The sequence below is a fragment of the Hesperophylax consimilis genome, chromosome 18 (assembly GCF_061612785.1).
Source record: "Hesperophylax consimilis isolate HC1 chromosome 18, BYU_Hcon_1.0, whole genome shotgun sequence".
NCBI classification, from domain to species: Eukaryota; Metazoa; Arthropoda; class Insecta; order Trichoptera; family Limnephilidae; genus Hesperophylax; species Hesperophylax consimilis.
Window position 1 is genome coordinate 15,734,885 of NC_142853.1, and position 17,832 is coordinate 15,752,716.

The window sequence follows — 17,832 nt, forward strand, 5'->3', positions numbered from 1 at the left end:
ATACTAGCATTTGCTATATATTGCTTGCATTGCATGTCATTGTATATCAGTTGTGTTCTAGCAATACCTACGTGATTACGGTGTGCATATTATATTTGTTCCAATAATGGGTACAAACGAGGACTCCAAGAACATTAGAACATTTGTTTTCTTGAAAATCGGTACCCCTTATGGTGATTGTAGTATTCCTATAAGAAAAACTGGCCCTGAATATCCAGAAATACGAAAAGTGTGCATGTTGGCTAGAACGCCGGAAGAAATCAATAAAGGGATCGACATTAGCCGTGTGCGGCAAACGGATATCAACTTTAACAGTACTCCATTTAATGGAATAAAAAAATTCTTGGAAGGCCTCGAACGACCAGTGTGTTTGGTGGCATATGCTGGAAGAGTTTTTCACTTTTCTCTATTGATCGAACTGCTTGGAGATCCCAAGCCACTGCAGGAAATGCTGTTTATTGATTCTGAAGAATTATTCGATTCCATGTATCCTCGCCTAGATCCCAAGGCTCATAATCTGGAGGGGAGATACCAACAACTTGTCAAAGGGGCTAAAAAATTGCCTTTACATAAAGTAAAAAGTAATTGCTTCAAACTTCAAGAAATTTTCAACGTAGTTCCTAAGGAAACCATCGCAAAGTGTGAGGAACAAAAGCAAACCTATGACAAGATGTTCAGCATATGGACGGAACATGTGAAAGCTCAAATGTTATTGTCTGATTTTTAAAAATTAGAATTTTAATTACTTAATAATATGTGGATAGAAGAATTTGCACTTTTCCCTTATTATTTTTTAATCTTTAAAAAATAAAATTATAAATTTTTAAAAAGTTTTATTTTTTAAATCTTGATTAAGATGGGTTTAGGTTTTTCAATGTAATTTCTAATGTAAATTGAGTTCTAAGAAATTTGTTTTATATTGTGTTATGTTAGCGCCCTTGAGGTGATTTTCACAAAAACAGAGCTAAATAAATTTTCCAACTTTTATTATTATGTTAGTTTTTTTTTTGCTATGTTAATTTTTCACATTATTCATTATTTATTATGCTATTTTTTATTTTTATTTTTTACATTAACTCCACGCAGGAGGCTCTGAGGAAAATAATTTCCCTTAGGGCTTAAGTCATCTCTGGGGATGCTGTGTGGAGGGTCTTTTTGGGGAGGGGAAGGAGTGCATGTACTTAGAGGAGTTTTTTTTCAACAAAACTTCACAACATCCTTACCCCAGATATACAAAAAGAATATAATTCCACAAGTTCCCCGGGCATATCTATGCTTCGCGATGCGATACTGGATATTATTGAATGGCTGAAAATCTCTCAACATCCCAACTGAGCCATCGTCAACTCTCCAAACATATGAATACGTAAACTAAGATTTACGAGGAGGTAAGAAAAAGGTTCTAACGTGTAATTAATAAAACAAACAATATTCATTTGTGATTTTGTTTTGATTCTTAAACCCACTTTTCGAAAATATTAGTTAGGCAATATTTCTCCCACCCCTTCAAATTCTGCGTATCTTCGTACTTATGTATGTGTATTTTGGGGCATAATTTTTAAAGGAAATATGTAATGTGTAGACATCGGATTATATGCATTTGCATATTTGCATATGCAAATGCATATAAGTCTCTAATTACGACGTTAATGCATATTTCAGCCGTTTTTTCCCAAATCGTGCATATTTCGTTTAATAGCGGGAGGTATCATCTAGGTATAGGGAGCTAGGTGACTCGGACGCTAGGGGCCCGAGCGCGGTGGCTGACTGACTGAAACGCGGTAGGGATTGTTATGCATAAATCACCTTACAAATGCCACCAGTAAAAAAGAATAATCTAACTTTTTTTTTTTTTTTTTTTTTATTTAGGAGAAAAAACAGATACAGATATCAAATGACAAAAATATATACGAAACATCAACTAGAGAATTCACCTGCATCCAAACTATTTCTCACGAATTAACTTAAACAGCAGAAAACATTTACAAATATTTTCACTTATAAATAGGGGAAAAATATATACATAAGAATATTATTTTACAAATAGAGATATGAAAGAAATGCGCAATATCCTTTTAAGAATTTACAAATTATTTTTGAAAAAATTTAGAGGGTAAAACAAAAAAAAAAATATATATATATATATAAATAGATAAACAATGTTAAACAGAAAGTAAAAAATATATAAATATATTTAAACGAAGTATGTCTAAGTTGTTTACTTTGAACTTTGTAGGAAAACAGTCTTCATTTTTCTACTAAAAGTAGTGCGTGTATCAAAAAATAAGTCAGAGTCCTTGAGGTTTTGATTCTGATTAAGTGATTCGCACATTCTTCTGATTGGATCCCTGACACCAGCATTTGTACGCGTCCTGCTAATGTGGAATAAGTCGTTAAGCCTTGTTACTCTGGGTGGTACTTTGAAGTTTATCAATTTCAGTAAGTCGGGACAGTCAATAACGTTGTTACAGATTTTATACAGAGTCATGAGATCAAGGTATGTTCGCCGGTTAGATAGAGTGGAGACGTTATAACTCGAGAGCATATTTATGTACCCACGTTTGGGTGCACTCATTCTGTAATTGAGGCATCGCAGAAATTTCTTTTGAATATTTTCAATATTTTCTTTATAGATATCGTAAAGTGGATTCCATATGGAGGTGCAGTATTCAAGTTGAGAACGGACCAGAGTGTGGTAAAGAAGAAGATATGTTTCAGGTTTTCGAAATTCACGGCTGTTTCTGATGACAAATCCTAGCATGCTGTAAGCTTTATTCACAATATTATCTATGTGCGCATCGAAGTGGAGTTTGGAATCAAAAAGTACGCCTAGATCTCTTATACAGTAAACGCGCTCGAGTAAATAATTACCAATACAATAATTGTGTTTGATAGCGTTGTGATTTTTAGTAAAACTTATTTGTTTACATTTATTGTAACTTAGGTAAATTTTGTTTTCATTGCAAAACGTTTCGAACCTTACTAAGTCGCTTTGTATGAGAAGACAATCGTTTAAATTTCGAACAATGGCAAATATTTTTATGTCGTCAGCGTACAAAAGATATAAACAATGCATGAAACATTTAGTAACAGTGTTAATAAAAAGAATAAACAACAGCGGACCCAGGATTGACCCCTGTGGCACGCCAGAAGTAACTGGTTCCCATGTAGAAGTCTGTCCTCGTAATGATACGGCTTGTTGTCTTTTTGTTAAATATGAGATAAACCAACCTAATAAATTTCCTCTAATTCCGTTGTACATAATTTTTTTAATAAGAATAAGGTGGTCAACCTTGTCGAAAGCTTTTTTGAAATCGCAATATATTGCATCTACCTGGTGGCCTCGATCCATGCTAGTAAATAAGAAATTTGAGTAAATAAGTAAATTACTCGTGGTAGATTTGCCTTTTACAAACCCGTGTTGTTGTTCAGTAATTTTGGCAGCAAGCTGGGGATATATATTGTCATGGACAAGTCTTTCCAATAGTTTAGGGATCGCCGAGAGAATGGATATTGGCCTATAGTTTTCCACTCTTTGACGCGAGTCACCCTTGTGGACCGGTATAATATAGGCCAACTTCCACCTATCAGGGAAAACCCCATCACTCAGGCATTTATTAAATATTATGGTAAGCGGCACACACAGTGACAACGCAGCAGATCTAAGGAAAAACGCCGGTATTCCATCGTGACCCGCACCCTTGTTTATGTCTATCGATTTTAAACTCGATTGCACTTCTTTTTCCGTTAGTTTAATTGTGTGAATGTGCGCAAGTCCAGAGTCCTGAACTTCCTCGAGTTGGTCAATGTTAATGATTGGGTCATTGATAGAGGAAGGTTCAAATGTTGACTTAAAGAATTCAGAGAACATATCACAAATTTCCTGGGCATCGTTAGATTTGCGCCCTTCGAAGGACATTGCAGCAGGGTATCCATCAGACGATTTTAATGAGGATATGTATGACCAAAAGCTTTTGATATTATTTTGCAATGAACTTTCGATGTTGTCAAAAAATAACCTTCGGGTTTCATAAGTCAATTTTTTGTATGTAGCACGTAAGAAGGAAAATTCACGATAGTCAGAAAGACCTTTATATGTCTTCCATTTGAGCCAGACTTTATCTTTTTTCCTTGATAACCTAATAAGTTCTGGAGTAAACCATATGGGGTATTTGTCATTTCGTCGTGCCAATACTGGAATAAGCTTATCAATTACACTGTTTATTTTTAAATAGAATCGATCTACTGCTTTTTCGGCTGGTAAATTTGCGATTTCAGATAACCAATCAATACAATTAATGTCCTCATTAATCTTTAAACTTTAATGGAATCTTGGATTAAAGGTTACCCCGGTCAGTTCACGATTGATGACAATGTGATTTTCTGCAAGACTTGTGACAAACGTATACCTTGTTCGAAAAAATATCAGACCGACCAACACGTAAATACTACAACCCACATAGCAGCAAGAAATAAACCATCAACAAGTCGCCAGCAATTGCTGACACAAGTTATGCCTTCAACTTCGGACTGTGCAAAGAAGACGGCGTTTAATAAAGATCTATGTGAGTTTTTTGTTGCTTGCAATATTCCATTTCATCAACTGAATAACCAAGTATGCCAAAAATTCCTCAAGAAATATTGCACGACCCAGATAGTCCCTGAAGAGTCTACGATTCGAAAAACTTCGGTACTTGGCTAAAGGCAGTATTATTCTATGCTGAAAATTTTGAGGCCGTAAAACAAGTAGTTGGGCAATTTGACAGTTCTGAGGCCATTGCAATTCATTCAAGCAAGCTAGCATTTGAAGACGCATCCATTAAACAGAATATCGCCCTCATCTCAACACATTTCCACTAGTTACCAGATACCATAAAAAAATTGGAAACAAAAAACCTTCCTCTAATTAAAGCAATAGAAATATTGGAAACAATGATCGAACTCGCCAACGCCCTTCCTAATTCAATATCAGAAAAGATTCGTAAAAAGTTGACTCTATTTTGCTTAAAAACCCGAGTCTTGAAAATATGAAGAACATTAATGCCTACATCAACGGCACAGGTCATACCCTGCCTAAACAGATATCTCCAGAAATGGCGCCAAATTTTAAATTTTGTCCAATGACGTCGGTTGACGTAGAGAGGTCGTTTTCGGCGTACAAATTAATACTGGGTGACAAACGTCACAAATTTAAGCTCGAAAATTTGGAAAAATACTTAGTTGTATATTGTCACAAAAAATATGCATAATTTAAAAAATATTTCGCTCTTTTTGTACGGTCTTTAATTAAAATATAAATGGTTTTTTGATTTTGCATTGTGCATATATTGGGCAAATCAAGAGTTTTTAGTGCATATTTCGGCTTTTTTTAGTGCATATTTGCATGCATATTTTGGCACTTTGTTAGTGCATATAATCCGATGTCTAGTAATGTGTATCTTGCGGGGTGCGAGGTTTTACAGCACCTTTGGGGTGATTATCACGAAAACGGTGCTAAATATATAAATTATTATTATTAAAATGTGTTCTAATGGTACGGGGATTCACGGGTTACCACTGCATGTACATGTAGTGTATATACATATATAGAAGTATCGCAAATTTTTTTGTAATTATAGAAGGCAAATAAAATATAATTAAAAAACTTTCGTCGCCTCTGAACAGGACACCCTAGTGACGAGGACTAAGAAATACCATTAATATACATTAGGCAGCCTCAGCACAGGTCACTTTGGTCTTTGAAAACTTTAACTTTGTTTGCATTTAGAATTTTAATGTTTTTAATTGCATTTTTTGATTTTTGATAATACAATCTAAATAGTCTCATAGTTTCAGAAAATAACGAAAGGGGATTGACTGTACATATTTAAAAGTTTTTTGAAATTCAAAACTTAGTCGGAGAAAAAATCATGTCTCTATGAAAAAGAATAAATGACATGATGTTATATCGGTTTACTGAGGACAGGATAAACATCAAAATGTTTATGAATGCTTTCAGCCTCAATAAAGCACACACAAGAAATGGAGAAATTGGAAACACATTGTTATCAATGACGATGAAAATGCTCCACCCAACACTGCAAATAAAAGAATTTCCAAGAGAACTAAAGCTGTGGAGAATATAAGAAATAACGAACAAATAGGAGATATTTTTATTTTTAAATTATGAAACATTAAACACAAATTTAAAATCTTTGAGACCGGGAAAGAAAGTTGGGGATCCTTTTGTCACCAATATTTGTTATAAATTAGATCAGTAGAAGAATTGGCTTAGAGTTGCTTCAACGCCGCATGAATACCCCTTTCCTTGTCTGAATCCAAATGCAGGCTTTTGCAAAAGTTAAAAATTGTGATAGACAAAGATCATCACCCTTTTTATGATTAACTAACGTATGTATAAGTATTGTAGAAGCAAAATCATTACCTAATTTTATTTGAACTGAGAAGTGTGTTCCAATTAATAATATCAATGTTGCGTAAGAAAATTTTTCATGAATTTTTTCAAAACAGTATGAAATTATTATAATTAAAAATAAAGTCACAACCTCTACACAATTCAATTCTTATAGTATGTACACACAATTCACATATATTTTGTGATAATAGAATCATATAATATAATAAATCTCTTCAACACTACACTATGGCCAGAAGTCAAATTTGAATAATTTTAAATTAAATAATTTATTGCTGGTATTAAAAATGTGACGAAAACTGTGATGAAAAATGCGATTTTCTGATATAATATAATTAAAATATGCAATATACATATTTTTATACTGCAGAAAACATATACTTTGTGCATACATAAATAGAAGTGCCATTTTCCCTTTCGTAATTTTTTTAAGCAGTTTTTATCGATTTTCTCAGAATGTACTCAGTCACATAGCCATATTTGATGTGCAGCGACAATATGTCCTATAAAAGGCTTCTAAACTACCCTGCAATGAATCAATTGTATTTTTTTGATTTTTTGAAGATTGTGTACTATGGCGTCACCCCCAACTGCTGCACTCAAAAGACAACATTGCATCGCCGTTAACGTCCTTGAACTCAGAGGCCCTGCAAGCTGAAGCCCTCAAACTATTTAAGGTAATACAATATTTTACATACGCCATGCTACCTTTATATCACGTTGCGTCTTGTATAGGCTAGCAGATTTTTTTGCAGTGACCTGTACAAATCCTAAGTAAGTCCAACTAATGAATTTGGGAGCCACCTCTGGACTGGCACCCCAAAATACTTGATTCTACGCAAAAGAGGGCGGTCCATCTTATTGACAATCCTTTGTTATCAGACCGATTTCTGAGTCTGTTGTACAGGTATTTCAATGGAGCCTGCTCTAGCACCATTGATCCTCTGTGACACCGGTGCACGTACGCGAAACACGTTGACATTAGCTTCATGAGAATAGGTCTTTTCTTCGACTCATTTTTGTGTATGTAAGCTCGTATGTGGAATAAGCTACTGGCATCTGATTTTTCTCCTTCATATATCCGGGCCTCTTTAAGACCCACATTAATAAATCCCATTTCTACAGCCTCCACCTTAATCCGCCTCACAACCTGCCCAACCGGGTGGAGATATAGTTCCCCCGTCTTTACACTGTATAGATATGGACGCTCTCCTGTGGTGTCCCGTAAAAAAATACTTTTCCTTTTTTTAAATCACGCTGAATAGTAAAGTTTTAAATGTATATGTTGTGGTCAGTGTTGCCAGCTGTTCATGTCGGTTGCCGTGGAGCATGCGGGCATCGACTACCATGTGGTGTTGGCACAGAACGCCCTGCAGCAGTGCCTGGAGGTGGCGGAGCTACAGGACGAGCTGGTGTCGTGCCTCGTGAAACAGACCAGCCGCCACCTGCACACCAAGCACGGAGTGCAGGTAACCAAGGACCAGGGCAGGGCTTCCCCGAGCACCCCTCGCATGCATCTCAAGCTTAAGAATGTAAGTGCTTGAATGCGCCAATAACTTTTATTTTTGCTTGTATCTCGCATTCGGCTCAGCGGACACTTGGACCAAGGCGGAGATTTCTTAAAATTTCTCGTCCGGAGTTCTTCTGGCCATCTCTCAGAGACCTCTCAGAAATCTCACTATGATCCTATTGAGGCCAAAGACCTCCCTATGGTCCTTTTGAAGGTTCTTGGAGTTATCCCAATGATCTGCAACTGATTCTCTTGAGGCAGATTTCTCCCAGAGAATTCCCGATGGTCCTTTTGAGGCCTTTCGGAGATTAACTCCCAGGGACCTCTTTGTCAGGTTCCAAGGATATGCTGGGCTGCATGGAACATTGGCATACATTGTTAGCTTGCCGTGGAAAGTGATGATGTAAATATTTGATTTTATAGTTTTTCATAATAGCCCATTGGTAACATGTTAAATGTTCATAATCACACACAAAAACTTTCCAACGGTTGAATGACAAGCACGCCACTGTTTTCATGGATAAATAATATGGAGTGGATATGGTATGGTGTAAATCATCTCGTAGATTTTTTTGATAAAGTCAGCCATTTTCCTACCCTTTATAATATATCCGGGATGTTTGTGCATGGCTTTTTTTCAGCAACTTAAAATTTTTGGATTCTTGGTTTCAAGTCTCAGTTGCAGTGTACATAATACAATATAGAAAAGGATTGGGGATGTGATTTGGTAAATTTTTTAATTCAAGTAAAGATTTTCTCCGATTTTCACGATAAATAAAACTCTACATTTGTTAATAATTCATATTTGAATAATTTGTTTAGCCCCGTTTTTGTGACAAATTGACTCAAGGACGCCGTATTATCAGATAACATCATTAATAACATTTTATTTCTTGTAGCCAGGTTTATCGAAAGAATTGAAGTATATATACATATACGTTAAATGAATACAAAGGTTAAAGTGCTATTATTATAATCAATCAACAGATTAACGAATGCTTAAGCACAAGTTTAACATATAATAATAAACATACATACATTTTATATTATCTATTTACACATTGGTACTTTGAATAATACGGAAAAGTAAATGTGTACACCTTCAGAATATCTTACTGTAATTGGACACCTTTTCTTGGAACTGAATCACTTTAACACATCTTTTTAATGTTGAAGATCTTAACATAATTGAACAACTGGTGGAACAGTGGAACTGAATCACTTTACCACATCTATTTACTCTTGAAGATCTTAACATAATTGAACAACTGGTGGAACAGTGGAACTGAATCACTTTAACACATCCATTTAATGTTATATTACATGTATGTATAATTATGTATTGTTATTGGAAGAAAAGTGTGTTATCAATTTGTTTTATCGTTAGTTTTTTGTTTTCATTTATGTTGGTAATCTCAAATGTCATTCACACTGAAAAATAAATTAAAAATATTTTCACAATATTGCAAGGCCTTCCTGAGAAAACACAGGAAACATTTAAGATTACAATACATTTAATATTTCATTTGCTTTATTAAACTAACCTTGTAATAATGTTTTGTTCATCAATTTTGTTTCTTATAAGAGTCCCTGCATATAAGCTTGCAAATAACTTAGCCGTATGATTTCTACAGCTGCTCTTGTATATTGAATGCGTATTGTTATAATTTTTTGTCTGTATTATGTTGTTGTTTCCCTCATTATCCTCCTCGTTGGTGGCAATTACGTTAAAATTTCGGCCAATTTCAAGCTACCAACGCATTCTTTTGTTCAGCAAAATAATTGTGGCAAAAGGTGTCAAACAAAGTCCCTCCCCAGGTAGGCCGACACTTGTTGGCACTCTGTATATGGTCCTGCCGCAGAGAGCTCTGCTGTTATCTCTTTTCAGCAATACCTCTAACTTCACAACTTCATATTCGTAGTTAAAATGCCGAAACATTCAAATACATCATTCAAATCAAACATTGAATAGGCAATAATAATATCGGAAGACACACGTTGTCTTTGCTCCGTGTTAAATTTGTACTAAACCCGGTAAAAAGTCCGCTTAAAGCATATATTTAAATCGAAAGTAGTCCCTTGAGGGACAACTAATAAACAAGATTAATAGTTGGTTAAAACCGAACAATATTTAAATATTTTAAAGTGAAATTAAAATCTTCAGTGACAGTGACAGAACAAGTGATAATAACATTTCATTTTGGACGCATACAATCACAGTTCACAGTACCTACCTCGCATGTATCGGTGTAACGGTGCGCACAACATGATGCAAATATACTACCGCATCAAATAAATTACATTGTGTACTCAAGCAGGGCTGTCACACACAACAACATGAATACTAACGACAACGCCCTCATATCTATTAATGAAGCAAAAGAACTCATTGACGGCATCCATAATGCCATTACGGATCCATCTCTCAAAATTACTAAAGACCAAATGGCTAAACTTTTGACAAAATTATCTACCCTTTCAAGCAAAATGATTGACGTTGGTACCAAGGTTGGAATAATTGAGGGTAAATTAATGACATATGAAAAAATTGTCTCTCAACCCCCGCAACAATCAACGGCGGACGACAAAAAAACGTACGCTAGCGTAATTGAAAAAGGAAAATCAAACTTGCCAAAAGAAGAGCTGCATACAATTAAGATAATTTCGAATAATAATGAAAACACTGACCAAATAAAAATAAACATACAAAAACAAATTAGAGTCGGGAAATTGGGAGTTGAAGTTTCTGGAATAAAAAAAACAATTAATAACAATGTTATCATCACTTGCCCCAAAAAAGAAGACGCTGATAAAATTATGAAAGAAATAAACAAAAAAGAAAATAACAGCATATCTGCATCAGAAATAAAAAAACGTAAACCGAACGTTATCATCAAAGGAATACATAAAGACTACAACATTCAAGATTTTAACGAAGATTTTATAGAACAAAATGAAGACATTTATCAACTTACCAAAGAAGACAGCAAACACATGCCCAAAATAATGGCAAAAATAAAAAACAAAAGAAGCGATCAACTATCCAACTACATCCTAGAAACAACCGGTCAAATGAGAAAACTATTAATCGAAAAAGGAAGAATAAACCTGGGATTTATGCGGGTTCACGTAGAGGACTCCAACCCATTGTCCCAATGCTACCACTGCCTGTGGTTCGAACATACTGCCAACAAGTGCCGAAAGAAAACAGAAAAACCCAAATGTCTCCACTGCGCAGAAGAACACATTCTAGCGAACTGCCCAAATAAAAATCAAACACCAAAGTGCTACAATTGTCTAGCCTTTAATAAAAAAAGAAATGGGAAAATAAATTCTAACCATCGAGCGAATGACAGCAAGTGCCACTACGTCAAGAAAATGACAGAATCTGCTTACCAGAAAATTGACTATAATTAAAATGCTATATTCATTAAAAAAAACAAGTAAGAAATTAATATCTCAACTATACTTTGTTTACAGCATATCAATGTCGACACCCTGTTCAATAGCGCCTGTTCAAATTTGCAGTATCTACTTAAGTACTAACAACTCACAGTCGAGTTACATTATTATTTATAAGTATATGATTATTATTGTTCCGCCCAATTATGACGTTATTAATAGAAACGAGTTCTTAATTACTAACAAAATATACTTCCGAACATATTTATTTGCACACTCATTCATCTGTAACACAATATTTCATGATGATTTCAGATGATTTCATAAATAATGAATTAGAAAAAAATATTAAAATTCAAGAATATGAATGCATATCCACTGATTCATGTAACAAAATTATTTCTAAAAACAACAGTGATATAATTATTATGCACCTAAATATTCGTAGTGTTCAAAAAAATTTTGAAGAGCTAACTCTAAAAATAAATAATTTAATAAAAAAACCGGACTTCATAGTATTATCCGAAACATTTACAAATGCTGAGTCACCTTCTTATTGCTTACCCGAATACAATTATATTTCTACCAAAATAGATATCAATAAAAATAGTGGAATAGTAATATTTGCAAGTAATAAATTTAGTATTATTAAAATAATTGAACACCCAATACATTTAGTTAACTGCATCGAAATACATTTTAAACTCGGCAAATCAATGTACCATCTAATAGCTATCTATAGAACGCACGGCTCGAATATAATTACGTTTATTAATGACCTTAAATACATATTATCGAAATTTAAAAATAAGCTTTGTTTCATTGTAGGTGATTTTAACTTAAACATTAATGACAAAATTGAAAATGGTTGCAAAAATGAATACATTAACTGTATGACTGAACAAAACTTCATATCTTGCATAAATAAAAACACAAGAGAAATAAAAGAACATACTCCATCCTGTTTAGATCATATCTGGACAAACGTAAATATTAAAAATCTTCACAAATTAAAATCAATTGTTTGGAAAACTAACATAACTGACCATCATTCATGCTTACTTCTATATAATAACAATATTAAACAAAAAAAACATAATATAATAACTAAAAAATCCACCATTAATATGACCATTCTCACTGAAAAGCTAAAAAAAGAGGATTGGAACAATGTTTTAAACAGTAATGACACTGAAACATGTTCGACTAACTTTGAAAATACCCTGTCGCAACACATTAAAAATTCAACAAATGAAACAACAACACACATAAAATCTAAATTAAGATGTTTAAAGCCTTGGATTACACAAGGACTTATAATATCTATTAGAAACAAAGAAAAACTTTACAAGACAACTTTAAAAAATCCCCAAAATGAAAATGCATATATTTTATATAAAAAATATAAAAATAAATTAACAGCCTATATTAAAAAAAGTAAAGAAGATTTTTTTTTAAATAAAATATTATCCTCAGAAAATAACCAAAAACAAATGTGGAAAACAGTTAATTTGGCTATTGACAATACAAAAAAAACACAAAACGTAAAATATATTGAGCATGATAACAAAATTATAGATGCCAATATGCAACCTAAACAATGTGCAAACATATTTAACTCTTTTTTTGCTAATGTCGGAAAAAATCTTGCGAAAAATATCCAAAAATCTTTTATCCCGGAAAATCATAATAATGAAAACTTACAGGAACGTAATATACTCTCAACGTTTGAAACGACAACAGAATGTGAAATCATAAAAATAATAGATAATATGAAAGTAGGTTCGTCTCCCGGTTTTGATTCTATTACGGCACATATGTTAAAATCTATGAAACCTTATTTAATAAAACCAATCACTCATTTAATAAACCTAAGTTTAACAAAAGGAATATTTCCAACGAACTACAAAAATACAATAATCTCACCTATTTACAAATCTGGAGATCCACATCAAGTAACAAATTATCGACCAATCTGTTTAATTTCAAATATAGGAAAAATCTTTGAAAAAATAGTAAAAAAACAATTAGTCAATTTCCTAGATAATAATAAAATACTACACAAAAACCAGTTTGGATTTATAAAATCTCTCAGCACACAAGATGCTATTGCTAACGTAACTTCATACATTTACGAATCTTTAGATAAAAGTAAAAAATGTGCAGGTATATTTATTGATCTAAGGAAAGCCTTTGATAGCATATCGCATAAGATTCTACTAAAAAAAATGAATAATATAGGCATAAAAGACAATGCGATTAAATGGATTTCAAACTACCTAAAAAATCGACCACAAGTCGTAAAAATAAATAATGTCAATAGCGATAAAGAACATTCTGACTTTGGAATCCCGCAAGGTACAGTGCTTGGACCAATTCTTTTCACCATATATGTTAACGACATTTTCTTTCAACCACTACATGGCCAAATTACTTCGTATGCCGACGACACAGTTCTAATAATAAGCGAAAAAACTTGGGAAAACGTAATACTTAAAGCCACTGAAGACATAAATACTCTTAAGAATTTCTTCGACATTAATTTGCTATCACTAAATAGCGATAAAACATATGTAATTCCATTTGCAATACACACAAAAGACATCCCTAAAAATTTTAACATTATCATTCATGACAATTCCAAAATACATAATAAAAATTACTGTCTCCAAAACTGCACAATACTAAAAAACACAAACACAATCAAATATCTAGGAGTAATTATCGATAAAAATTTGAATTGGAAGGAACAAATATGTCAAATTGTAAAAAAAATCAGAAAACTGATATATGTATTTTTAAGAATCAGAAATTTTTTGTCTTTAAAAAACCTATATTTAATATATTATGCCTTGGTCCAATCAACGCTACAATATGGTATCATTAGTTGGGGATCCACATACAAAACTAACCTTACTCCAATAGAAGTGGTACAAAGGTTAATAATTAAAATAATATTACGAAAACCTTCCGATTACCCAACGGATCGATTATTCGAAGAATTTCAAGTGCCTTCATTTAAAGATCTTTATATTAAAAATGCACTAATTCAAATCATAAAAGAAAAAGACAAGTATCAATTTCTAACTGAAAACCGTACTAGACTTAAATATATTTTTCCATGCCCAAAATTAAACACTTCCTTTGCACAAAATTATTACACTTACCGGGCAAGAATTTTTTTCAATCGACTACCTGAAGAAATTAGAAACATTAATGATAACATCAAAATAATAAACACTGTAAAAAAATATTTTAAAGACAAACTCACAAAAAATAAAAATGTTTCCAATTGAATTAATCTTTAGAATAACTCACTTCATGAAAAATAACTCACTTCATTTAAATAAGTTTAAAATCATTTAATTTTTAATTACTTACTTATTGCAATAAAACAATGTACACTCCTCTTCCAGCCACAAGCTAATGCTTCTATGGAAGAGGGGTCCTGAAATATTTTATCTTATATTGTAACAAACAAACAAAAATGTACTTATATAATAAATGTAATAAATAAAAAATAAAAAAATAAATAAAAAAAAAAATCATTGGTGGATTTTTCTGGTGTGATTTCATTTCATGTCCATCGTTATCTTCCTATAATTATTTTTATTTCTATGAATACAATGATGACCAGTTCATGTTCCGGGTGAAATAGTTTCGGGATATCTTTTCTTTCCAATGACGGTCTTGAAAAAATGTCGCCAATGTCATAAATGGTTTGAAAAAGACACTGTTAACATTTTTCCTCAATATGAGCAGGGCATAAGAAATTGCACCACTTTATATTTGCTTCAATTGTATTTTTTTTATGAAGTTAACAAAGTATTATTTTATTCAGCTGTCTTATTCTCAAAATAAAAATCTGCCTACGAAAAAAATTTTAACGGTCTCGGTTAACCGCCGATTCTCAGCACAAGTCAGCGTTTGATCAAATTTTGATAAGCCGTCAAAAATGACCGATGTCTTTTGTTTTATTTTCATTCGATTTTTCATTTAATTTTACATGGATGTGAATTTCTCTACAATAAATTTCATATTGTTAGTATTAAGCCAAAAGTCCTACCCACCATGCTATTGATGACCTAATTGGCCGTATACTGAAAAATTTGATTAAGAATTTTGTCTATAATTTAAAAAGGCCATTGTATCAAAAATACTTATAAAGCTTGGCTGTGTAGCAATGTACAAGTGTTCCTAAACTGCTTTGCAAATTAAATCACTGACGACTAAACTCTATTTAGTACCTTGATTTTAATTATTTATTGATAACGGTAAAATGTTTTTTTATAGTGACATCTTACTAGAAAGTATTATTTTATTTTTATGATTCACGCGCTCTCTTTGCAGTAGCAATCCATCAATGTCACATGTTCAAATGTATCATATCAATATATCCAAGGCTTATTGCCTGTTTTGCTGTAATCGAGGCTTTGTAAACGTGTAACTGAACAAATGGGAGATTCCTTATCTATTTTTTTTGGTACAATTTTATTTTCATACACAGTTGTTTGCTAGCAAGAATATTTGTGTAGATTAGAAATGCTAACGTCAGAACTTCTTATAATAGATTTTTTCTATAATCTATTCGCTTATTTGTCTGTCTCGTATCCTTAGCTTCATTTGTAGCCAAGTGGGTTTTTCTCTCTGTATCATTAATTACAATACCCATTTAAGGACACTTCAATGTTTAAATTGATGTGTCCTTTTCGAGTCACTGTAGTTATTTAGAGTGTCTGCAGTTATTTAAACATATTTTAGATAAATGTAAACAGTAGCTAGTTATCAGATCAGTATAACCCATTGGCCACTTTTCTCCTGCCAAATCAAAAATAGTCATTACAGTGGCGTAGCGACCTGGTCAGCGTCTCAGGGCCCACGGTGCAAACCTTACAAGAAGTAACACAAGAAATGTATAGATTGCGTAGATCCCGTGGAAGTACAGCACCTCCATTTAGGAAAGTGATATTCAGTTGTGAGTTAAAAGGAATCGGGGAAGTGGTTTGGGAAATATCTAGCTATTCAGACATGGTTACTAAACAAAGCTAAAGCTATCTTAAACAACGTTTCAATTCTGAATGGTAGTTCCTCACAATGGCAATAACGGTGAAATCGCAGTTTGGCAAAGTTTTGTTTTACTTTCTCCATTTCGTAACTGGGGAGATGTGAATGTATTCATGTGCCCTTTATGTGATTTTTCACAAAATCGGCACTTCACAAGTAATCCAATTATTATTATCATTCAAAAGCCTACCCAATCCGTTCTTACTTTGGATAAAATTTATGCTTTATTTGTTAGGTGGAATTTACCTAAAATCTTGACTTTTGCGCAAATATCAGCTATTTTAAATCGAGACATACATTTTAATAATAACAATAACTTTTAAATAAATGAATTTATGTATTGTCAAAGGAAAGATCCCGCCTAACACATCATCATGTCCTATCAACTTAATAATTCGTTCAAATGAACAACTGATAGTGATTTATCTCGGGGATAGACTTTGTAATCTATTTGTTTGGATTTAATTCTGCCAAGCATGGAACTGCCAAAGTGATGCGGGAATTGTTTTGTTCGTGTAACATTTTATATAAAATGTGATTCAAATTTTTTATGCATTTCGGGATGTAATATAAAAATTTATTCACCATAAGTACGAAGGTAGTCCCAGAAGTACCCGACCTGACTAATAGATGGCGGTCGTTGATTGAAAAAAATTCCTGTGGTCGAAAGTATCAACCTTAAATAGCTTATGTTCGAAGTTTGACGACCTTATGTTTAGTATTTGTTTGAAATCCATCAATATTGTACGATCTCAGTGAATTTTTAGTATTCCGCTGTTTGTAAATTTTAAACTTTAACTCAGTTTGAATTGACTAAAGCGGCAAGTAGGGGGGGGACCTGTTAGCGATGCGGTGGGGTTGTCTTGGTATGTCAACAGATTTGCCAGGAGTATAAAATGTTATCGCTACGCTACTGACCTATCACATGATTTAAAAATATGTTTTTTTTTTTAATTAACGAATGTACAAATGATGTGCAGGTGGTCAATGGGTTCCTATCAAAATCATTAATCAGAACAAACTCATTTTTTCCTCTGTATATTTCAGCAACTTATTTAACATAATATATATTCATATTGCACAAAGCTGTATCTCAAATGGAATGTTGGTGTATATATTTATATTGATTCCCATAATGTAATGTATTATTATTTTTGACTGATCCACATTAAATAAATCTCTGTGTCCCCTTTTAACCAATAGACTGTGGATGGTGAATCTCAGAAAATAATTGGCAATATTATGTTCATAAATATTATGAAAAAGGTTTGTCATCCCTGTCTGTACTTGCTTTTCATTTATGTTTTAAAAATGTTCCTGTCAATTGGTTCTACGGTTTCAAAGGTAAATTCTTTATTTAATTTTATTTAAGGTTAACAAGTGTTTGTTGGTTTTCGTCTGGCTTATTTAAATGTACCTTTTTTTCTCTCGTCATCGGTAC

General features: G+C 32.9%; 1 protein-coding gene across 10 annotated transcripts in view; it reads left to right on the forward strand.

Annotated features, from left to right (window-relative positions):
• LOC149415420 (uncharacterized protein CG43867) overlaps nt 1–17,832 on the forward strand; it is a 766,937-nt gene that overhangs the window by 730,075 nt on the left and 19,030 nt on the right. For 8 of the 10 annotated variants that reach the window (XM_089642596.1, XM_089642600.1, XM_089642598.1 and 5 more), the window contains 2 exons: nt 6,980–7,092; nt 7,711–7,947. In XM_089642596.1, coding sequence (XP_089498722.1) covers nt 6,980–7,092; nt 7,711–7,947 — 350 coding nt within the window. The remainder of the gene's footprint in view (nt 1–6,979; nt 7,093–7,710; nt 7,948–17,832) is intronic. The other 2 variants (XM_089642599.1, XM_089642602.1) reach the window with 1 other exon arrangement.